The 23,399-nt window shown below is 35.0% G+C and overlaps 6 protein-coding genes and 1 pseudogene across 7 annotated transcripts; 3 read left to right on the top strand and 4 right to left on the bottom strand.

The window, feature by feature from the left end:
• Nucleotides 1-4,710: 4,710 nt before the first annotated feature.
• LOC104707918 (uncharacterized) lies at nucleotides 4,711-5,216 on the top strand. Its single transcript, XM_010424375.3, has one exon. It carries the CDS (start codon nucleotides 4,711-4,713, stop codon nucleotides 5,152-5,154), a length of 444 nt encoding a protein of 147 aa, XP_010422677.1. The 3' UTR covers nucleotides 5,155-5,216.
• Nucleotides 5,097-6,457, bottom strand: LOC104707917 (uncharacterized). The gene is made up of 3 exons (XM_010424374.3): nucleotides 6,182-6,457; nucleotides 5,952-6,026; nucleotides 5,097-5,434 (listed from the first exon to the last, which is right to left on the bottom strand). The coding sequence occupies exons 1-3, from the start codon at nucleotides 6,311-6,313 to the stop codon at nucleotides 5,270-5,272; spliced, it is 372 nt and encodes a 123-aa protein (XP_010422676.1). The 5' UTR covers nucleotides 6,314-6,457; the 3' UTR covers nucleotides 5,097-5,269.
• An 11-nt stretch (nucleotides 6,458-6,468) lies between these two features.
• Nucleotides 6,469-8,293, top strand: LOC104707915 (nitrogen regulatory protein P-II homolog). Its single transcript, XM_010424372.3, has 8 exons — nucleotides 6,469-6,772; nucleotides 6,870-6,915; nucleotides 7,055-7,082; nucleotides 7,401-7,488; nucleotides 7,583-7,650; nucleotides 7,729-7,798; nucleotides 7,900-7,935; nucleotides 8,030-8,293. The coding sequence occupies exons 1-8, from the start codon at nucleotides 6,586-6,588 to the stop codon at nucleotides 8,083-8,085; spliced, it is 579 nt and encodes a 192-aa protein (XP_010422674.1). The 5' UTR covers nucleotides 6,469-6,585; the 3' UTR covers nucleotides 8,086-8,293.
• Nucleotides 8,294-9,529: 1,236 nt separating this feature from the next.
• Nucleotides 9,530-12,387, bottom strand: LOC104707914 (uncharacterized; annotated as a pseudogene).
• Nucleotides 12,388-16,586: 4,199 nt separating this feature from the next.
• LOC104707912 (uncharacterized) lies at nucleotides 16,587-18,114 on the top strand. The gene is made up of 5 exons (XM_010424368.3): nucleotides 16,587-17,172; nucleotides 17,237-17,355; nucleotides 17,452-17,640; nucleotides 17,716-17,767; nucleotides 17,844-18,114. Exons 1-5 carry the CDS (start codon nucleotides 16,894-16,896, stop codon nucleotides 17,958-17,960), a joined length of 756 nt encoding a protein of 251 aa, XP_010422670.1. The 5' UTR covers nucleotides 16,587-16,893; the 3' UTR covers nucleotides 17,961-18,114.
• LOC104707913 (nifU-like protein 1, chloroplastic) lies at nucleotides 17,759-19,533 on the bottom strand. Of its 2 annotated transcripts, XM_010424370.3 has the most exons (4): nucleotides 18,986-19,452; nucleotides 18,284-18,420; nucleotides 17,985-18,200; nucleotides 17,759-17,900 (listed from the first exon to the last, which is right to left on the bottom strand). In XM_010424370.3, the coding sequence occupies exons 1-3, from the start codon at nucleotides 19,356-19,358 to the stop codon at nucleotides 18,012-18,014; spliced, it is 699 nt and encodes a 232-aa protein (XP_010422672.1). In that variant the 5' UTR covers nucleotides 19,359-19,452; the 3' UTR covers nucleotides 17,759-17,900; nucleotides 17,985-18,011. The 2 variants fall into 2 exon arrangements, with proteins under 2 accessions (XP_010422672.1, XP_010422671.1); XM_010424369.3 differs by having other exon boundaries at nucleotides 17,759-18,200; nucleotides 18,986-19,533.
• Nucleotides 19,534-20,404: 871 nt separating this feature from the next.
• Nucleotides 20,405-22,707, bottom strand: LOC104707911 (putative glycerol-3-phosphate acyltransferase 3). The gene is made up of 2 exons (XM_010424367.2): nucleotides 21,977-22,707; nucleotides 20,405-21,474 (listed from the first exon to the last, which is right to left on the bottom strand). Exons 1-2 carry the CDS (start codon nucleotides 22,655-22,657, stop codon nucleotides 20,593-20,595), a joined length of 1,563 nt encoding a protein of 520 aa, XP_010422669.2. The 5' UTR covers nucleotides 22,658-22,707; the 3' UTR covers nucleotides 20,405-20,592.
• Between the last annotated feature and the right edge of the window lie 692 nt (nucleotides 22,708-23,399).

Genomic DNA, 23,399 nt, shown 5'->3' with positions numbered 1-23,399 from the left:
GCAATAAGAGATATATTAAACCCATTAATTAGTTACTACTCACTTGAAATGGGAGTATCCAGGTTCGTCCTACAAAATATTAACCCGGAGGTTTCATAATAAAATATATCGAACAAAGGAGTATATACGGAAATAAACTTCTCACCACTATTGAGCGAAAGTTCTCCATTAGAGTTTTTTTTCCAATAATCGTGTTTCTTCGTCGTACCTCCATCTTTTAAAAATCGCACCTATTAAACCCTTTGTTAATGATCTCAAAAGTTGCAATGTTTTGGTCCAACAATTGTGTTTCTTCGTTGCACCCCAAGCTTTCCATGTTGGCACCTGTTAGTTTTCACACCCTTTTGTTTTACACCTATTTATTTATATAAAGTTGCAATGTTTTGATCCAACAATTGTGTTTATTCGTCGTACTCCTAGCTTTCAATGGTTGCACTTGTTAGTTTTCACACCTCTTTGTTTTCACACTCTTTATTTTTTTATATATACAGATTTTTATGGACTTTGAAAAGAGTTTTTGTTCTTTGAGTATTATTAATGATCTCACCCTTTGTTAATGATCTCAAAGTTGCAAAGTTTTGGCCCAACAATTATGTTTCTTCGTTGCACCCCCAGCTTTCCATGTTGGCACCCGTTAGTTTTCACACCATTTTGTTTACACCTCTTTGTTTATATAAAATTGCAATGTTTTGATCCAACAATTGTGTTTCTTTGTTGTACTCCTAGCTTTCAATGGTTGCAATTGTTAGTTTTCGCACCTTTTTGTTTCACACCTTTTTGTTTGATACCTCTTTGTTTTCACACTCTTTGTTTATATATATATATACAGATTTTTATGAACTTTGAAAAACGTTTCTGTTTTTTGAGTATGATTAATGATCTCACCCTTTGTTAGTGATCTCAAAAGTTGCAAAGTTTCGATCCAACAATTGTGTTTCTTCGTTGCACCTCCAGCTTTCTATGTTGACACCCGTTAGATTTCACACCCTTTTATTTTATACCTCTTTGTTTATATAAAGTTGCAATGTTTTGATCCAACAATTGTGTTTCTTCGTCGTACCCCTAGCTTTCAATGGTTGCACTTGTTAGTTTTCGCACATTTTTGTTTCACACCTTTGTTTCACACTTCTTTGTTTTCACACCTTTTTGTTTATATATATATATATATATATATATATATATATATATATATATATATATACAGATTTTTATGGATTTTGAAAAGAGTTTTTTTATTTAAGTATTATTAATGATCTCACCCTGTGTTAATGATCTCAAAAGTTTCAAAGACTCGATCCAACAATTGTGTTTCTTTGTCACCCTGTGTTAATTATTTAAGTATTATTAATGATCTCACCATGTTTTCACACCTTTCTGTTTCACACCTCTTTGTTTATATAAAATTGCAGTGTTTTGATTCAACAATTGTGTTTTTTTGTCGTACCCCTTGATTTCAATGTTTGTACTTGTTAGTTTTTGCATCTTTTTGTTTCACACCTTTTTGTTTCACACGTCTTTATTTTCATATTTTTGCATCTTTTCGTCGTACCCCCATCTTCAAAAATCCCACCTATTAATTTTTCACATTTTTTTACCCTTCTATGTTTTACACCTTTATATTTTACACCTCTTTGTTTATTATATATAAACTTTTATGGAATACAAAAACAAGTTTCAAATTTATTGTTTTCTGAGTATTTTTTATACTTACAATTTAATAAATAAAATTATAGGTTTATATGTTTATATATTTAGCAAACTCACTTTTAGGGGTCAATTTAAATATAACTGATGAGATTATTTTTATTATCTCATCTAACTGTTTAGATTTGTTAATGATCTTATAAGTTGCAATATTTTGATCCAACAATTGTGTTTCTTCGTCATACTCCCAGATTTCAATGTTCACATTTGTTAGTTTTCGCATATTTTTGTTTCACACCTCTTTGTTTATATATATATATATATATATATATATATATATATTATGGATCTTGAAATGAGTTTTTGTTATCTGACTATTGTTTAATACCTCCAAAATTGAAAATTCTGAGGATTATTTTCTTTCAATTTATTAATCAACATTAATATACTCATCTTTGTTAAAAAATTTGGATTGTTTTATTTATTGATTCATTCATCTAATTTTTGTTTGGTGTCGTTTCCCATCTAAATGTATTGATCATCTCTTTCAAGTATTAATTTAGGTAATTAATTGTGATTTCTAATTTTTCATAAATTTATCTTTTTAGTCATTTGGTTTGTTGCACTTGCAGCTATGAGCTCTTTCTCCATGATTCTCTTATTATTTTTTATAAATTTCGATAGAATAATAATTTAAATTTTATTTTATGTGAATATCTTTCAAAATTAGATTATCTGAGTATGATTCGGTAAACCTAGATTTATATATCTTTAACATTATTCTCTTATTGTCACTGAATCGATTTTTCGTTTATATATATATATAACAAATATTTTATTTAACTAATTTGGTTAATTCATCTTAGTTATTATTTATGACTTTTATATTATACAGTTAAAAAAATTACCAAAACATTTTCACTCGAAATGTGAAATTAACAATGTTAATCATTTCAAGTTTTCAATTTCCCATGCGGTTACGCACAGGCCGACATCCTAGTATATATAAATAGAAAGTAGACAGAACATTACAACTTTGGCAGTTGTTTATCTCCTTCATTTTTGGGTGTGTCGCAATTAGGGGTGTCAAAATGGGTAGAAACCCATGAGTTTATCCTGTTTGTCTATTATTTAAACGGGTATGTGTTAAATTTTTATACTCATAAATAAATGGGTTTTGATGGGTTTGTCCAATGGGTTTAACGGAATAAACCCATTAGGGTTATGGGTTACCCATGGGTTAATCGAAAAAAACAAAAATAATAAATATATAATATAATATAATATGTATCTATTAATATGTAAAATATCTTCTTTTTTGTAACTAATTTATGTAAAATATCTAAAATAAATGTTAAGTTTTTCTTCTTTGCTAAACAAAAAAAGTAAATAATAATATATATGTCAATGATCTAAAATAAATGTGAAGTTTTATTTTAATATCTAGATATTATTTTCTTAAGTTTGAAAACTTTGGTTGGTTTTATAATTCTATTTTATATAATATGTTATGGATTTAATATTAATTATTTTATTTTATTTTATTTATATACGGGTAACCCATATAACTCATTTAGCCATTAAGTTTTATATTATTGGGTTTGGGTATATAAATTCAACCCATTATAATAAATGGGTTGGGTTGAACCCATCTACGAAAATCTCGAACCCATGTGGATATAGGTCGGATTGGGTCGGATTACCATTTTGACACTCCTAGTCGCAATATATCAGAATATCCATTAAAAGTTCAAAATAGTGTGAGTTATGAGAAGTCCATTATTATAACTAAAACTTTAACAAGTAAAGATTCATATAAATTTGTCTTTAGAACATCAATATAAAGTAACCTAAAAGTCTAAAACGATACCATTTTGAGCAATTCTCCTTTTATGAAATCAGAATTGCTCTTGTTTTGTTTTTTTTTTTTTTTGGTTCAACAACCAACCAAGAATATATATTAATAGAGAAAGATTAATGAATAAAAAACCATGGAAAAGAAGAAGAAGCAAATCTGGCCAATCATATACTTTTTTTTCCTGCGTAAAATTCAAGTTTTTATATCTTCAGAAATATACAAATCAAGAACAAGCATTTTCTTCACCCTAGATGTAGATGGTCTACATACAATCACATTTTGCGAGTTGGGGATTTGACCAAAATCCAACGGCCAGTATCATAGAGCATCACAATCTGATACGCTAGATCAATTTTTCTAGATGCAAAGTAAAGGCATAGTCAATAATTAAGTTCCACAGTCTTCTCTAGACCCCAAAAACAAAACAAAAAATGCAATTACCGAGCAAATGGCGATGACTAATAAGTGTTAAATTATGGAGTATTGAATAAACTACCTGATTGTTTTCCACAATGTTAAATTACTTTCTTGCCCCCTGATCACGTTTTCCACAATGAACATAAATTATGGAGTATTGAATAAACTACCTGATTGTTTGACAAAAAATTAAAAAAAAAAATTACCTGACTATAATATTAGTAGTATATAATATTATAATATACTCTAATTGACATGTGTTATTAACTTGTTTTTAATATCAATTGCATTATTTTATTTAAATTTTCTTTAGTTGGTCATTCTTTATTTCATTTCATTAAATTATTATTATGTATTCATAGAGTTAAATATGATTTAAAAGTTAAATATTAAAATCCTCAAAATATGAATAAACTTTGTGATCTTGAAATCTAAATGATTAATTTTGTTTTATTTTGAATAAAATGAAAACAAAATAGATGGTGAAGTCAATGAGAATTTTCAATTTTCACATCCTACTATTCAAAATCAATTAAAATTCAAAATACCAATTAGTAAATATATATAAAAAAAATTATAGGTTAAAAGGGGTACTTTAGTCTTTTTAAAACTCCATCACCTAATATATTACGTTATCTTCTCACAAATAAACATTTCTCCTCGAAACCCTAAAAATTCCCCGAAATAAAAATAAAAAGAAACAAAAACCAATCTTTCTTCACTTCTTCTTCTTCTTCTTCTACCTCTTCCTCTTCCTCTTCATCATACTCTTCCTCCTTCCCCACATTGTCATGGCGATAATGAACAAAGAAGAGAAAAAGTCAGAGAACATGAGGATCAACGAGATCGATGACTCACACGAAGACGAGGAGTTGGAGAACAAGAAGATGGATATGTTCTTTAGTCTGATCAAAAACTATCGAGAGGCCAAGAAACGAAGACGACAAGAGTTAACTCAAGATTCCGGCGACGTTGCTTCGGTTCCGGCCAAGAGATCCGACTCCGGCATTATTCCTGTTTTCCGTCCCGAAGATTTCTCTCACTGTGTTGATTTAAACTTAAAGCCATCATCGAATTCGATTGTCCCTACCAACAAGAATCAAGAACAGGACAAGGAAGAAGAAGAAGCAGAAGACGAAGAAGAAGAAACAGAGAAGGAGACAAGAGAAGATAATGGTTTGGATCTTAATGGTGGTTTATTAGATAATGGTTTAGATCTTAATCTTGCATTGTAATGATAATAATACACTCTGTTTCTGGTTCTGTTTTCGTGAATAAGAAACAAATTTTTTTTTAATTACTTGATTATTAAAAGCGACATTGCAATTACACACATAAATCAGTGGATCATCAACAAGTCAAGAAGCTGCAGGTGAAATTGCCATTGCTGAATGTTAACTTCTCAGCTTTGACAACAGAATCTAGAGGAAGAGGAACAAAGGTTTTGTCTGGACCATAGAAGTGAGGGAAGCTATTCACTTCATCCACAGATTCATAGATCAATCCATCTCCAAGCTGCAAAACAAACACATGAGTATGTCAATCTCTAATGTTGCATACTCCAGTCTTAGAATCTATAGACTATATTGGCAATTGTCTTCTCAGCCCTAAAGCGTATTCAAAATATCATGGAAGCATAAGTTTAGCTTCAGGATTCAAATGATTCCCATCAGTGTGCATCCTAAGACTATTGTTCTATTACTTAGATGGTGTTTGTCCTTAACGCAGCTTGGTAAACAAACGAGTAGTACCTCGCTTTGTGTATAGTTTCTAAACTTTGGTAGCATAAACCACATACAATCAACTCTAGGATCAATCAACATCACAAAGTACACTAATACAAGGCAGGCTCAAGAAGTTTCTTGCTTTCATCTCAAACCCACTATTGTTAATTGTTCATCTACTTAAACATAAACAAACATTTGACAAGATCAACCACTCACCAAACTAGAGGATCCCTAATACCAAAATACTTATAATCCCCATATGTTTCAAAATTAAAGGATAAAGAGTCAACATCAAATGAACAAACCTTCTTAGGATCGACTTGGAGAAGGTAAAGATCTTCTTTAACATTCAAGAAAAAGTTCTTCAATGTTGATTGTACCTAGAAACCAGAGAAGCAATTTCATCACTAAAAGCAGCCAAAATCAAATCTACATAAAAAAGTATTGATCTTTCACAAGGTCAAAGCTAAATCTCAGTGTTTCGTAAACACCCATATGGAAAAAGCCGAGATCTTTAATATATATATAGAGAGACCTGATCGAGCTTGCTGAGATGGAAACAACCAGTAGACTTATCGAGTTCTCCACCAAGAGATGATCCATTCTTCTTAAACTCTTCCCATTCTTGATCCGTACTGATTCTGTATATGTAATCTTCCTCAGCCATTTATTTGTTTCACACCTCACCCTGTAAAATCGAAAAATCCTAACTTTTAAAGCAGACGAGAGAGACTCGATCAGAGCCAATTCACTTAACCGGTGTAAACCGGAAAATGAATTTTATACTTAACCGGTAAACCGACTCGTCGTCAACTTCGAAGTTACTTACTTACTTCCATTTATACTGCCTCCTCCTCCTTCGCTTTCGATGGTTGAAATCTCAGTTGGTAAGGAGAAAAGCAAACTCTCGAAAAGTTGTGTAAAACTAACAAAACAATCATGGCGGCTACAATGGCGAAACCCATCTCGATAACTTCACTCGGTTTCTGTTCTGATCGAAAGAACATTGCTTTCTCTGATTGCATTTCGATTTGTTCTGGATTCAGACATTCTCGCCTCGATTTGGTCACAAGATCACCGAGTAACACTCGTGTTTTACCTGTCGTTAGAGCTGAAGGATCTTCTGGTAAGCCAACAATGATGGGGGTTGTTTCTGATCTTTCTTTTGATCAATTGGGTTTATATTTTGAGTGTGTTCATAGCATTTTTCTTATCTTTGTTAGATTATGTTCCAGACTCAAAATTTTACAAGGTTGAAGCTATTGTCAGGTAAAGCATTGAAATTTTGTGGTTCCATTTGTTTTGTTGTATCAATCATTGGTATGTGACACAATGTTGTTTGTGTTTCTAAGTGGAGACCTAACTGATTTCTTCATTTTGAAATGTATGAATGTTGGGATATTAAAAGGCCATGGAGAATTCAGCAGGTTTCGTCTGTAAGATCTTCCTTGTCCTCTCTCAGTTTTGATTTGTGAAAAGATTTGAACTTTGCTACTCACTTGAGGTTTTCATTATTAGTTGTTATCCAAGAAGACTCTGAATTCTTTGAAATGTGGATTGGTCAAATCTTCATTTCTCTAGTGTTTAAAATGTGAATTCGAATTGAAGGGTTTAGTGTTGTTACAGTTATTGTATATACTTGTTACTTCCATTAACATACAGATGAGTATTGTACTTGTGAAAAATCAAACTAAATCTTGAGTTTCTCTGTTTCATGAATATATATATATATATATATGGAAAAAAATATCAAGGCTTTATTGAAAATCGGGATTCGAGGTGTTACTGTCTCTGATGTTCGAGGGTTTGGTGCACAAGGTGGTTCCACAGAGAGACATGGTGGTAAGACCTCGCATTCAAGAATTGGTTTTGATGATTCTTCTTATTGTCAAAATGTGTTCATGACTTTTCTATACACATGGGTTGCATTTTGCAGGCTCTGAGTTCTCGGAAGACAACTTTGTTGCTAAAGTTAAAATGGAAATCGTTGTTAAGAAAGACCAAGTAAGTATATGGTTCAAAATAATCAAAAAAATTTAAGCGAGATTCGAGTTTAGACCATTACTTTTTTTCTTGTTGCAGGTGGAATCTGTAATCAACACAATAATTGATGGAGCCAGGACAGGAGAGATTGGTGATGGCAAAATTTTCGGTAACTATACTCTTTTCAAAATATCAGATTTATGTTTCATACCTCAAAATGCACAATGAATCTATCCCAGATTGTGACCGTCTCTTGTTGGTTGTGCACAGTTTTGCCAGTGTCAGATGTCATAAGAGTTCGGACAGGTAAAAAACCTTCAAAAGTCTTTTTCTTGTTGTAAGAAAGACACAAATCTTGGCTTGCCTTAAAATATGTATGTATGTTGATCAAACATTTCAGGTGAGCGTGGGGAGAAAGCAGAGAAGATGACTGGTGATATGCTTTCACCGTCCTAGGAACAAACCGAGCTTATGAATGGTGTTATCATTTCGGTCTCTAGATCTTGTTTCTGCGAATAATAATAATGAATGGAGTCTGTGTTTGGTTTTCTGTTGAATCGATCAAGATGCGTTTTAACTGTACATGAATTATGCAGAAAACATCTGTCCTGGTTCTCAGACATCGAAATTATGTTCCTAATAAAAATTGAAGTCCCTGTTTTTATTTTGGCAATCTGAAACCACAATGCTTTGAAGACGCCATTGGCCAAGACTTCTGGCAACAAGGGTTTACTTTATCACTGTCAACAACACATGGCCCTGAAACAGATTAAAGTCTACAATGCTTTGAACATGTTCATGTAATGCACATTAACATTATGTTATGGGAATCATGGTTATAGTTTGCTCTTAAAACTATGTCAATCTTAGTACTTAGTAGTGTATAAGTATCTAAATTAGTTTAGAATATCTGTGAGTTTTCTCATAATTATCCCATTTATGTATATTGGTAAACCAGGTTAATTAGGATTAGCATTCTCCTCTCTATATAAATATATGTACCTTAAATTTTATGATCATGAGATCATTGTACAATACTTCCAATCTCTATCAATCATCAATCTCTATACAAGTAGTTCCTTGAAGTGTTTTTTTTTTTTTTTTTTTCACTGAAAGGATTAATTATATTGATAACGAAAGTTCGGAAAGTTTACAAATCACAAGATAAAAACGAATAATGAAATTACAATGACACAATGCTCAAATATGTAACACTAGTCTCTCGCTACCTGAAAATGGACATGATGTTCCCTATGATCAACTTGTGTTCAAGTCCTTCTCGTCAAAGTGCATTTGGAATCAGATTCGACACTCTAGGAGTAAAGTGCCGTGGTATAAAACGGTTTTGTTCCCGCAGAGTCCCCCGGTATTCTTCCATCGTTTGGCTCGCGAGTAAAAGATTGGCTCTCAACTGGCTCGAGAATGAGAGTATGGGGTGTGAACCAGCCATGTATCTTTTGCAGTGAGCGTGATGAGACCCGTGATCATCTGTTTTTTCGCTTGTCCGTACACATTCACAGTCGGGTCTGATTTAACTCGTCCTATTCTCCGGCGTAAGCTATCCCCGGCCTAGTCAAGAACGTTAGCTTCACTCCGCACAACACAGTTAACGCCACTAGATAAGACGCTCCTCCGTATTATACTCCAAACTACTATCTACATGCTGTGGCGAGAGAGAAATGAGCATATTCACAACAATGTATTCAAACCGACCAATCGACACTATTTTAAGGGCTATTGACAAAGCAGTGTGTGACAGCCAGGGACAGAACCGTTGGACGTCTGTACGTCGACTATAAGGTAGGACAGTTCACCGCATCTTGTCTCTCCTCTACTACGATCACATAAGACATAAGCATACGTTCTAACATATGTATAGTCATGTCTACTCTTGTGTAAATGAGGTTAGTATCAATAAATTTCACATTTAAAAAAAAAAAAAAGACAGTACACGTGTAAAATTATAAATAGTACATTAAGGAGACCAATGGAAATTAACTTGTAAAAGAAATTATACAAGAAAAAAGAAAACCCCACTCGCTAGACATCGTGCTTCAGATAGAAATGAAAAGTCATGCAAAACATAGAGCAATAGTATTTATCATAGGTTGCACGTTTCTTCAAGATGATAGGAAAAATGCAATGCAAGTTACACCACCTGCAAATTGGACGAGTTATACCATTATTGAGCACCACCTCATAATATTTTTGCTCATATTCAATGGTGCTTCTTGGCATGAGCCCCGAAAAGTCTCCGAGGACACAAGTTGTATGCAAACTAGCCTGGTGATCTTTACATGTGTAGAACCAAGTCTCTAAATTGGTTTCTTTTTCACAAATGTCACACCAGTATTTGCCACTAGCCTTTTCACCATAGCATAGTGAGAGAGGATGATCCTCAGTTCTATGCTTTACCACTTGTGGCATAGTGGCGCAATTGAAGCATATAGCAAATCCACAATTTAATTCAATGCACCTGAGCACATGATAACTCTTCTTTTTGCAGCCATTGCAACAAAGTTCTTCATTTGCTGAAGTGTAATATAAGGCAGAACCAAAATGACTTGGATGGAAAAATGGCTCAGAAATAGAACCGCACCGAACATCGAGTGTCTTGAGCCAATTATAGTATCTGAAACCATTGGACCATCTATCGCAAGCATGACACCGAAAGTAATCAGCGTCGTTAGTAAATAGAGTAAGACGCTCATTGTGTAGCACATGTCGTTTCATTCGAGGAAATCCAGCGCAGTTTTGGTGGAGAATGAAGTCACAATCCATACAGCCGTAGAAGGATTCGAGACAGATGGGATGGGTGCATGCCCTGCACCGCTTGTTGTCGTCACATATAACACCATTAACGTGGAGTCTTAGGTAATGCTCTTTGTGGCTGAAATGTTGTATTGTGTTGTCGTCTATGACCACAAATGGCTCTATATCTTCTGTTTCTTCAGGAACTCCTTCAAGTTCTTTCCCATTCCACACATCATTCCTAGTAGCACAATTAGAATGAACGACATAGCTAGGACACCTCTGACAAGAAAAACCTCCACAAGTCCAATCCACCTCCTGGCGACAAACTCCACATACAGAATTCACAACACCAAGAACAGAGGTTCTAGAAATGCGGTGATCATGCCGATTAATGTTTATGACGCGTGGAAGGTCAAGACAGCCTTGATGGATCATAAAGTCACACTGAACACATATGTAAGGGCTTCGATCGCCAGTCAACCCGCAAGCGTTACATGTAAAAGAACGGAGTCTTGGGAGAAGTGTGAGTTGGTGGTCATGAGCTTTCAAATTCAGAAGAGACTGTTGTGGTGGATTTAAAACACAACACATATGGTGAAATTACACGAAGAACAATGATAAAACAAGTCAACATCAATCTGTCTTGAGCAAAGACGACAAATTCCGTCAGAATAGTTTGGTAATGGACCTGTGTGGAGCTTAAGAGGGTGCCAAGGGTGGTAAGAGTGGTTTACCTCTAAAGGGTGTTTTACTTCTGACGGATGCCATACGCAATCCACATGGAAGGCTAAGTCACATTCATGACATATGTATGGAAACTCATAACCAGTAATCTTCCCACATTTAGCAGCACATTCGAAGTCGCGGACGCGCTTCTTGAGAAGGGTGAGCTTGTGGTGATGCGTCTTGGAAATGTCAATAACCTCCGGTGGTGGATACTTAAAACAGTATAAATGAACGAATAAGCTCTTACGAGAATAGTATAGGTAGTTATTGGTCTTTCCACAGAAACCGCAGTCAGTAAGCATAAGACTGGGATTTGGGTGAGATATATGTTCCATATATTTGGAGGACTCATTCATACATTTCTTGTGGAAGAAAAAATCGCAGCGTTTGCAATAGTATCCATCACTGAGAGCTTCAAAGCGTCCACAACAACGACCTCTTCTCAGATCATTCCAAGGCATCAAAAGATGCTCGTGGATGACCGATATTAACACTCCCTCAGAATCCATGGATAGATCGAGATGGTTAAAGAAGACGAAAAAAAAGGTTGGATCTGAAATCGAAAGAAGGTATGATCGATCCTTTAACGTTTCTTTCTCTCTCAACTGATGTTCTTATAAAATTAATAATTATCAGACTTTTGAATTTGGTGGTCTTTCATTAACAATAAAAAGATAATTATTATGCTTTTATGATGGTGACAATATAACTAATCCATTAGTATTTTTTTATTAAAACAAACCACTTACAACAAAATAGTAAAGCGGGGAAAAGGCTTTTGATTTCTAGCAATTTGGAACAGTCAGAAACGGTAAAAAGCGGTTTATATGATTAGTATCAACCCTTAGCAATTACAAATGCAGTGCTTATGGGTGGTGATAGCGGGAGAGGCCAGTAACACCTAAGTCTATACAATGCAGCTAAGTCAAATGCTATCATATGGTGGTCCTTAAAGCGAAGAATATACAATTTACACTTTGTTGGATTCATGCTAAATCATGCATATCTCTCGTTTAGATGAAAGGAAACAAAGATAATTAGATGGGAGGGTGCTAAAACTATAGCTTTGCTCTGCGGGTAACTAGCTTAATATCATCAATAGTTTTAAAAAAAAAGAAATTATTAAAATTTAGTTGAAAAAACTTTAAGTGTTAAATTAAAATACGTATACACATGCTGAACTTATGGACCTAGCCCAGGGCATATTATGCTGGACCCGAATCTCGAATCTAAACCGACCCAAAGTAGGTATCTTGAGTAATGCATCTTAAACTATTTTGCCAATATTAGTTTTTTTGTCCTTTGCCACATTAGTTTTTTTGTCCTAACGTGAAACATTAAATATTTATATATATACATATATTTTAAAATTTATAAAAAATAAAAAAATTGTTTTTTCTTTTTTATGGTTTATTTGAGTTCGAGTATACTCCAATTACCTGAACCCGAACAGATAATACCCACCCGACCCAATTGTATAAAAATCTCGAACGGTTCTATATGTCTAAACCTGAAAACCCGAACCCAATCCCGAATGCCCAGAGCTATATAGGCCCGTAGAATAGGATGAAATACTAAATCCGGTTTATTTTCAACGTATTTAAAATTTAACACTTAAGTTTCAAAATAAAAAATTATATTAATTTTTTTTTAAGATTATCAAAAATTAGTTGAAAAATCTAAGTGTTAAATTTAAAATGATTGAACTTATAACCAAACTTACAGATCCCTAGGATAGGACGGTATGCTAAATCCGGTTTGTTTTCAATGTATTTTAATTTAACACTTAGTTTTTTTAATTAATTTATTAAAAATTAGTTATATAAAAATAGTTTCAGAAATCCCACTTACCCGCGACATAATCGCACCAGTGACGTAATTGCTCAAGAAGAGCTCGCCACCTTGTTTTGCGTTTGGTCCCACCGTCCCAGTCTGAAACCACCAAACTAGAAAAAGTAAAAGAAAAGGAAAAGAACACAGTGCTCACAAAAGAATCACTACATACATCTAACGGTTGTTGATACATTTCCATCACATCCACAAAACAACAACCAATCTCATTCATCCACAAACATTATAGAATCTGAAGACATGGATTTAAAAAAAAAAAGTCTATGTATAAGGTGCAACTCTAGACAGGAAAATCTAAACAATCTCCAGCTAAAAAGCTTAACATAAACAAAATCAGAGTGTATTTAGCTAGCTATGATTGAAGCATACAGTTTCTACGAAGCCATCAATTAGAACAAGTTCGTACACTATAAACGATCAAGAAGCTCCATTTGAATTACACACACACATGAATGGATTGAAAAACCGCAGAGGAGAGGAATTGAAAGAGACCTGCCGATTCAGAAGGAGAAAGAAGCTGCGAGAACCTTTGCAAAGAAGAGCAGGAAGGAATCCAAAGAGCATTCATAGTTTGGGTGCATCATGATGATGATGATAATGATGCTTGATGATGATGATGATGAATATATACTCCATCATTTGCCCAAAGATCCATCCTGAAACGAAAAACAAAAAAGCAGACAGACGAAGTGAGAACGGTGACGGCGAGACTTCACCAGAGATCGTGAAACACAAGAAAAAAGAGAGAGACGTAACCAGACAGTGTGATAGACTCCTCGACTAGGATCTATGCCCAAGACACACTTTGGGTTTGGCTGCCATGAACCATACAAACCAGAGGAGCAACTTATAGTCGAGGAGCAGATTGTACCGGAAGAAGCATTAATTGTTCCGGCAGATCCTCTAACAAATCAAAATCTAAGAGATTCAATCAAGCAATCAATGGACTATTTAGGGAGCTGGACAAGGAGCAAGAAAACATGGTTCAAATCTGTTGGGATGCAATCCAAGTCCCACATCTGAAGTTTGAAAAGATTATCATTAATATATAAAGGGTTAGGGTCAATCTACTAATTGCCAATTAGTTTTTAGTTAGAAGCCCAATATAAACCCAAATTTAACAAAATCACCTTTATGATGATCACAATTCAAGGTGTTTGGTAAAGGGATAAGTGTTGCTTATACATTCTTTTTTCATTGTCAAGTTTTGTCCCAATGGGTTTTCTTGACAAAGTTTTTAATGAGGTCTAAATAACACTTTAGAAGCCTCCCTTTATCAGCCCTTTTCGTGGTCAAAGACCCATTACTTTGCTTTGACCTATTTTTTATCTCTTTTATTCAAACTTTACATTTATTGCTTTTGTAATTTCCAAGACTCTTGCATGACCTTGTAGTTTTTTTTTGAAAACCATCAAACATTTTAATCAAAAACCCTTTTTTTTACTTGTTTGATCTGAAAAGTGTGTAATATCTTCCCAACTTGTGTAATATTTTCCCAACTTGTTTACTTCTTCGTATGTCATATATAAGGTTTAATCAAGCCACTAGTTAAGAGATTTTCATCTCTTTTGGAATTACAATTCATTGCCCCTTCAATCTGCTGCATCCACTTTCTTCTTCATCTCCATTCATCTATCAATTCCGCTGCATCACCAAAGTTCTATCTTTTGTTCATCATATTTCCGTCCTTTCGAACTTCAAATCCAACAAAGTGTGTCTTGGGCATAGATTCACGGCCAGGAGTCTATCATGTGGTATCAGAGCCCACATGATAGACTCATGGACGAGGATCTATGCCCAAGACACACTTTGATAGTTTTGAAGTTGGAAAGGATGAAATGATGAGGAACAAGGATGGAACTTCGGCGATGCAACGAAATCAAAGATGAACGAGATGAAAGTGAAGGTGGATGCAGCAGATTGGACAGGGGGGATGAATTGCACTTCCAAGAGAGGTGAAAATCTCTTAGACTATTGGCTTGAATATAACTTAGATATGACATACTAAGAGATAAACAAGTTGAGAATATATTACACACTCTTCAGATTAAACAGGTAAAAAGAGAAGTTTTTGATAAAAAATTTGATGTTTTGCAAAAAAAAAACTACAAGGGGATTATATAGGAGAGGGAGGACAAAGGAGAAGAGGGGAGAGAAGAAAAACATGCAAGCTCATGCAAAGAGTCTTGGAAATTACAAAAGCAATAAATGTAAAGTTTGAACAAAAAGAGATAGAAAATTGGTCAAAGCAAAGAATGGGTTTTGGACCACGTAATGGGCTGATAAAGAGAGGCTTGAAATTGTTACTTAGGTCTCATTAAAAACTTTGTCAAGAAAACACATTGGGACAAAACTTGACAAGGGAAAAAGAGTGCATAAGCAACATTTATCCCTTTACCAAACACCTTGAGCTGTGATCATCATAAAGGTGGTTTGAGCCATGTCTTCTTGCTTCTTGTCCATCTCTCTAATTAGTCCATTGATTGCTTGATTGAACCTCTTAGATCTTGATCTTGTTAGAAGACCCGCCAAAATGATCAATGCTTCCTCCGATGCTTTCTTCGGTACAAGTTGTTCCTCAGCTTTGTGTGATTCTTGTGGTTGGGTTGGGTTGGGCTGGCCATGATCTCATCATGGTGGCGGTGAAATCTTTGATCGTGTGATCAAACACGAGCTATAGTAATGACATCGTTGGTACAGATGGTCATCGATCGAGCTTGACGGGGATGTAAGAGATTGGTTAAGAGATATTATTAAGAGAGCAAAGCAGAGCTTTCTCAAGAAGAACAGAGATCAGCAACGTGTTGGTACGGTTAGTTTTTTTTTGGGTTTTTGAATAAAAAAAGGAAATTTACATCTTCTATCTTAATGTTATCAGAAAAAAAAAAACAACTCAAACAAATAGTCTCTCTGTCCTTAAAAGATTGATGTTTAGAATCTTTTACACATTTTAAGAAAACAATGATTATTGAGTTTAAATATATTTTTTTCTTTGACCAAAAGATATTATTTAATTTTAAACCAATAATAATTCAAAATTTTAAATATTTTTAAATATTGAATTTTAAATATTGTTACCGTTACCGTTACCCCTTACAAAAATCATATAATTATATAATAGTGTATATTTCTTTTTTTTTCTTTTTTTTTACTGCCTAACAATTTATTTGATGGGACTTGCGTCGTACGTTTTGCTGTGAATGTTGTTAAGTTTCATCTGAAACGCTGTCGTTTGTTTCTTTGCAGTGGCAATGAAGACAAAAATTTATTTGAGCAATGTTTAACACTTTACACATGCATATATTTTTCACAATCCAATCGAGTTGAAAACAAAATAACCGCACAAACATTTGAAAATTGAGCTTTGGATAGCTTGGTCCAATCCAAGCGATTATACACATTAAACACCTAAATCTTGTCAAAGATCAAAGACCCTTGTGTACACGATCTTGTTATTGGAGTTTGGCTCTGAGACAAGCTATCTCAAGATAGGCTCCTGTACAGAGAAAGAAGGTATAACAAAATAAACTAATTATTGGAGTTAGGTCACAAGGGAGAGAGATTTTGTTATACCCTTGTGTACACGATCTTGTTATTGGAAAATTGAGCTTTAACAAAATAAACCAAACTCCAATAACAATATTTGTAATGCAAAAAGCACATCATCGGCGAGCCCAAATTTCTTTGGAGTTTGGTTTATTTTGTTAAAGCTCAATATGAGATTATTCTTTTTTAGCAGTATGTTGTGTAACTTGTATGAGTTTTTACTATGAAGTTATCAAATTTACTGAAATTTCGGTTTAGTTTTTTGGTTATGTTTCGGTTTGAGTAATTTCATTTCGGTTAGAGTCAGTTCAATTCTGTTTGATTTTTATACCCTTTCTTCAAACAAGTCCTTCCATTTTTTTTTTGTATGGATGAGAAGATTGGAAGATGTCTGTCTTAGCGATATCTTCTCCTTCAACTACTCTCATTAGACCACTAAAACGCAACGGGCTAAACCGGTCACCGGTTCGAAAAGTCCTCTGCTTCAGCCAGAGGAGACAGAGCAGAACCGGTACCGGAAAATCTTGGATCGTCCCAGTAAGTCTCTCGCTTTTTGGGTCAGGCTTCGTCTTGGGTCCTCTTCTCGATGGTCTCCATTCACGTGTCGATCTCGTGGTTTACCAAAACGGAGCTTTCCAAATCGGTCCTCTTCATACAAACATCTGGGTAAGGTCAAAACCCCACAACTTGAAAATTCTTGAATGTCTTTGATCATGTATTTTTTTTTCAGGTACCGTTCATGCTTGGCTTATTTTACTGCACAGTAGGCTTACTACAACTCCTATTGGATGAGAGAACCTCTATAAATCCTCCACGTGGTAATCTAGACAAAACCGTAATTTCCCTCTTGTAAGTACGTAGTATTCTTGTTGTTGTATAGTATAGTAGTTGTGTATATGAGGACAGTGGAAGTAAAACTCTATATGGTTTTGGTGAATGAAACAGAGCACTGGTGTTGTTCTTAGAGTTAAGTGCTGAAATGTACAAAGCTGGCGTTTCAGACAACATAGAAGCTTACATTCTATTTGCCCTAGCAGAATTTCTTTGGTTCTCTTTGGATAGAACTTGGATTGGCTTCGCCATTGCCACTCTCCTTGGAATTGCCTGTCCCTTGGCTGAAATCCCCATCATGCAGTAAGTAAACCAGCGATTCAATCCCTTCACAACAGAATTAAGTCTGACAGATTGACATAACCTGCATATAAACAGATACTTCCATCTGTGGTATTATCCAGAAGCAAACATAGAGATCTTTGGCCAGGTAAAAAGTGTTTATACAGACATCTTTAAAGAAAAACATACATGAATACTCTGTTTTGTTTTGTTTTCCGGTGAAGGGATTGGTTACTTGGACAACAACTTGCTACTTTGTCTACACACCGTTCTTGATCAACCTGGCAAGATGGCTCAGGACAGTTACGGAGACAACGACTACAAATGTGGACATTAGCTAAAACAAAGAGCAATAATGACTTTACATAATATAGTGGCATTCTTCATGCTTTCTAGCTTGTAAAGGTTACATTAGTTATGTCCTTGAACTTTTCTTTAATCGCTGCTTGTATTCCCATTCCAATCGACTCCGGTCCAACATATTTTACAACGCAATCCTCGCCTTCAACTGATAAAACTTGCACACTTCCGCCATAGTTCTTGATCGCTGGCCTCAGTATATCAAGATGAGCATTCACTGCCTGCAACCCAAAACCAGTCAAAGGCAAACACAGAAGACGAAGATATCAACGTTGGCTAAGTTCTTAAAAGAAGCCTCACTCACCTCAACGGTTATCTGCTTAACTTCTTCATCAAAAACTTGTCGGATATCTTTCAACGCATCCCCAAACTTTTCCTTAAGTACTCTCTCTATTCCCATTGTCATGGTTGTTGAAGAACTTGGACAGCTGGTACATGCTCCTAAACATACGACACAATTCCACAATCAACAGTAGCTCAATTACATAACATGTGAACACGATTGAACAATACAAGGACAAAGAAAAACTAGTAACTACGAAAAAAACATGTACAATGTAAAAAGGATACCAACTTTTGTCATAATTGATTATCAATACTGTCACTACATTCACATGACAGCTGCTAATTTTGAGTGCTACTATTTCAAACCAAGAATCCAAAAAAATACAAAAAAAGGCTATGGCTCAGTCATGTTGGAAACAAACACATCTGTGATATGAAAGTAGAAGCTACATGAGTGAGTCCTTCTTTGTTGATTATTACCTTTCTCTACAAAAGATTCACTAATCCTACCAAATTTGTAATTCACTAATCCTACCAAATTTGTAATTCACTAATCCAAGCTCGAATCCAGAGTACTATAGAGAATCTAAAGTAAAAAAAAAAGGCTGCTCAGTAACAGATTCCAACAACTCAAACTCCAGAAAAGTTTCAATCTTCAACTCCAAAATCTGAACTTTTGTATATGAAATCGAAAAATTAAAATAAAGTAAACAAAACAAACCTTGGAGTTTAAGAGAAACAACACCATCTTCAACGGAGACAACGTCGACGTTACCACCATCGGAGATCAAGAACGGCCTAACATCCTCGAGCACCAAATCAACGTTTTGAGGCGTCAATTCAAAAGTCTGAGCCGAATACAAACCTGGCGAAGATACACCAGATGCTAAAGGCGATATCTTTTCTCCTTGGCTCGAACCACTTATCGCAAATCGCCGCAAAAACGCCGTTCTAGAGATGCATCTGTGTTTGTTATCAGCAAACCCAATTTTCTGGTTTTGATCGGAGATTACAGGAAACCCAATCCTCGTTGAAGATGATGAAACCATAATTTTGAAGCTTCCGCTTATTGAAGTCGCCAGAGAAGAAGCCATCGTCCTTCAGATATTTTGATCTCTAAACTTTAACAACAACCAAACCAAAAAAATATCAGTAACACGACGGAACGGAGAAGAATCGCTAAATTGCGAAATGGTCCTTTAGTTTAAGGAGATCTTTAATTAAAGGATCATATCAGAAAATGAATAGGGTGGACCCAAGAAGTGGGCCGATCGACATAAATTACGACCCAGTCCATTTAAACGAGGGAAGACACGTGTCGATTATGTATTAGTGTTAGTTTGACTTTGTGTCTATACGTTGGACCAATCACATAAGAAGCTTCATAAAACTTCCCAATTTCCAACACAGTTGCTATAAAAATGCGATAGTGACGGCCAACACACCACACCACCCCACACCACAAAAATATCTTATCAAATACCATATGGGGACTAACACAAATGATTTCTGCTGTACAAAAATTTGTTTCTTCTTTCTATGAGAGGAAATGAAATACGTATACAACATATGATTATTAGACCGCCTAGCTATAAAAAGTGTAAATTGACTTTAAAAAGGCTATACAATTTACTATGTAAGTTAAGTTTTTATAATGCAAGTTTCGATTGACTTAAGTTTTTATTTTTTGGTTTCTCTAGTTGACTTCACATGCTCACATGGTTTTTAGACCGCCTAGCTAGAGAACCTATAGTAAATGTAAAGCGAATAACTTTACGTTTTGATGTATAGAAACTATTTGACAAGTACGAATATGCCGTATTAATAATATAAGGTAATTAGATTAGATTAAATAAACTTTCAGCATGATAAAGAATACTCCAACCAGCCATTATATGTGAAAGCCTCAAAGGCCATATACATGATTTACAATAACTTTGGTTACATTATTTGGCCTAGACGACCGTTAAAACATTTATGATGCATGTGCCAACCAAAACATAACAAAATTTAATAACATCTTTCAACTTGTCCGAAATAATAGTGTATAAGATGATTTTTGAATCATTTGTAATAGTATTTTTTTTAGGACATTATTGTTTCTCTTAATTGTATATGCACTAGAACGGCAAAGGCAAAATTGTCTGACAAAGATTTTGGATATGATATAAAACATAAAAGATAATGTTTACATTACCAATAAAAACAAAACGAAAAGAAAAAGATACATAGCTACATGTACGTAGACATTATTAATATAAACAAATTAAATAATCGATTGGTTTACTTTTTACACCGAAACTCACTCACTCATATCCTAAAACAAATTTAGTTTTTCTTAACTACTCCATTATTACCGGCCAAGATCAAATACTTGTCCTTTCTAGTGAGTTTGGTGCACTCGAAATCCAACGCCTTCCCAATCTTACTCTGAACATGATTGGCCACCTCAAACTTCGACTTCCCATCAGGATCTTGACACGTGGCACTAGAGACAGGGTCGAGAAACTCGACGTTGTAGGTAGGATAAGGGTCCATGAGGAAGAAAAGCGGGTCAAAGGCCTTGAGACCACTTGCCGTCGTACCATAGAAGAAGGTCACGTGTACCGTCACAGCCACGGGAATGATGACGTCACTAACCTCGGTGAACAAAGGACTAAATCTAAGCATGTAAGGTTCTCTACAAGTGGTTCCTTCAGGACAAACCACGAGATCTCCTTCCGTCAACAATGTCTCCATCGCTTGACCGTCGCTCACCCGATCACGGTTAAGTCTAACGGTCTTGATCGGTGCCAAAATCTCGGATACTCTACTCAAGCTATACGTTACGGTTTTGATGTTTTTCTCCTTAAGCGCGAATGCAACGTAGAGAGGGTCCAATAAAGTCCTGTGGTTACACACAAAGAGACGACCTTTGCCCTGACTTGAGTTCGGTTTTTGAGATGAAATGTAGTCGTTAGCGACGGTTAGTCTGCAACCGGAAAAGCAGAGGATTGGGATTGAGAAAGAGTAAGGGATGCAAAGAGAGACGAAGAGCCTGGCTGCTGCTGCTACGGCTGCGAACGGACCCCACATGAACAAGACCAGTGTGTTCATTAGTGTTGGTTTGATTGCGAGCCGACCGTCGTGGAAAATCAATGGTTTGGGGTATTGGCTTCGTGGTAGGGTTTGCCAGCTTCTCTTGTCTGATCTTTTTACGAAATAAATTTCCTGTTATCGAGAAAAAGACAAGAGATTCAGTTAAGTTCAACGTGAAAACAATGAATGAAAATACCTAACCAAAACTCAATTACTGGTATTGGAATTCAAATCCACAAGATATATATATATATATATATATATATGTCATGACTAATAATAACTATGCACACAGGTTATGTCGTCGATATTGATTCGTTATTTCTCTTTTAATTTGTTTGCCTTTTTCATATTGTTATAAATTATTTCATTTTCGCAATCTGGCAAGTTTGTGACTCACCGTCACTACCAATCGGCAATATACATATCTATTTAATTCTTTGTCGCTTTTTACTTTTAATAGGTCATGATCTAGATATCAATATCAATATCTATATTTTTGGCAGCTTCAATTTTTAGTAGTTAAAACATTCTCGTTTGGTACTATCAAAAATATTCTTTTTATATCAACTACTAAATAATTTTAAAACTGTGAACGTAAACGCAAATTTAAAAAAATTATAAAGAGACTGACCTGGCAAAACTGAGAGAATAGATACCGATGAAGAGAGGTATTGAAGGATGTGATCCCAATAACACGACCGGTGTTTAGTCTCTCTTTACGAACCAACTCATCAAAGACAAGATCATGTTTGGTCTTATCCTCCATGATCCCTAAGTAATATCCTCCAACGACCTTCATTTCTCTCCCGACCACAACATCAATCTCCAAGTAATCTCTCAAGAACCCTTCGATCATAACTTGAGGAAGATCACCACTCACTCCGATTCTCTTCCCTCCTCTCTTCAACACTTCGAACATCTCGAGCCCGACATCTTCTAGAAAGTGTTTAGGCAAAACCGCTCTCCCCGCTCTAAAACCTTCTTTTTTGATGCCGAAGAAGCTCACCATTACCATCACTTTGACACCCATCTCGTGGCTCATCAAGCTTATAAATGGATAGAGAATGAAAAGGATGAATGACCTTACTACACCTCCCGCCTCGAATGCTACGAGCATGAAGTAAGGGAAGAGAGAGTTGGACTTGAGAAGAGCTCCTTCTACGTTGAAGATCAATGTGTGGCGTGATAGGTCGGATTGAAGGAGAGAAGAAGGGCCATTTTGGTATTTTGGTTTCGGGTTCCGGTATCGTCGGAGGATGAACCGGTAGAATAGAAAGACAAGAGATTGGAATATTGGAATCTTAGCGGACATGATTGGCTTTCGCAGAAAGCAAAGCTTTTTGTTTTGTTTGGTTTTAGACACTTCATGTTGGATAGCAATTGAGGGGGTGTTTATATAGCAAGACCATGACAAAATTACCCATAAACGTGTTGCAGATTTACAAGAAATTGCCATTGATGGTTAACGTACAGCTTGCATGATTATACATTAAATGAGATTACCAAGTGAACATGTGAATAGTATATTTGAAAAGTATATACGCGTGTCTGAGTAGACCAAAACTTTTGTTACCAAGAGTATGAGTAATGAGTCAAAAGCTTTTGTTTAATTTTAATTTTAATTATAATTTATAAGTATAATTATTTTGGTTTGAATAAAAATAACATTAGTCAAAGCTAGCTAGTGTATATAAATCGGAGATTAACACAAATAAGTCATAACTTATATAGTACGTGACTACAAGTCTTGTTCCACTTATTTGTATTCAAATGTTATCATAATTTTTTAACTGAGCGAAACGGATACGTCAACTTTTACAGTTATATATACCAAACAATAAAATATATGTGATGGAGAGATCCGTTTAATATTGCGTATTATTCTCTTGGAATGGTTATCTCTTATTTTTATTTCGAATTGGTTACTATTATATCTCCAAGTCGGAATGTTTCATTAAATGCTTAGAAAGTCAATAAGAACTTCTCTTTGTTGTTGTTTATATGACAAGAACGTAATTGATAGTAACTACGACTAATGATAGAGAAATCATACG

Source organism: Camelina sativa, chromosome 8 (assembly GCF_030686135.1).
Source record: "Camelina sativa cultivar CO46 ecotype springtype chromosome 8, ASM3068613v1".
NCBI classification, from domain to species: domain Eukaryota; kingdom Viridiplantae; phylum Streptophyta; class Magnoliopsida; order Brassicales; family Brassicaceae; genus Camelina; species Camelina sativa.
Note: the sequence above shows the minus strand (reverse complement) of the source record. Positions and strands in the feature narration are given on the sequence as shown.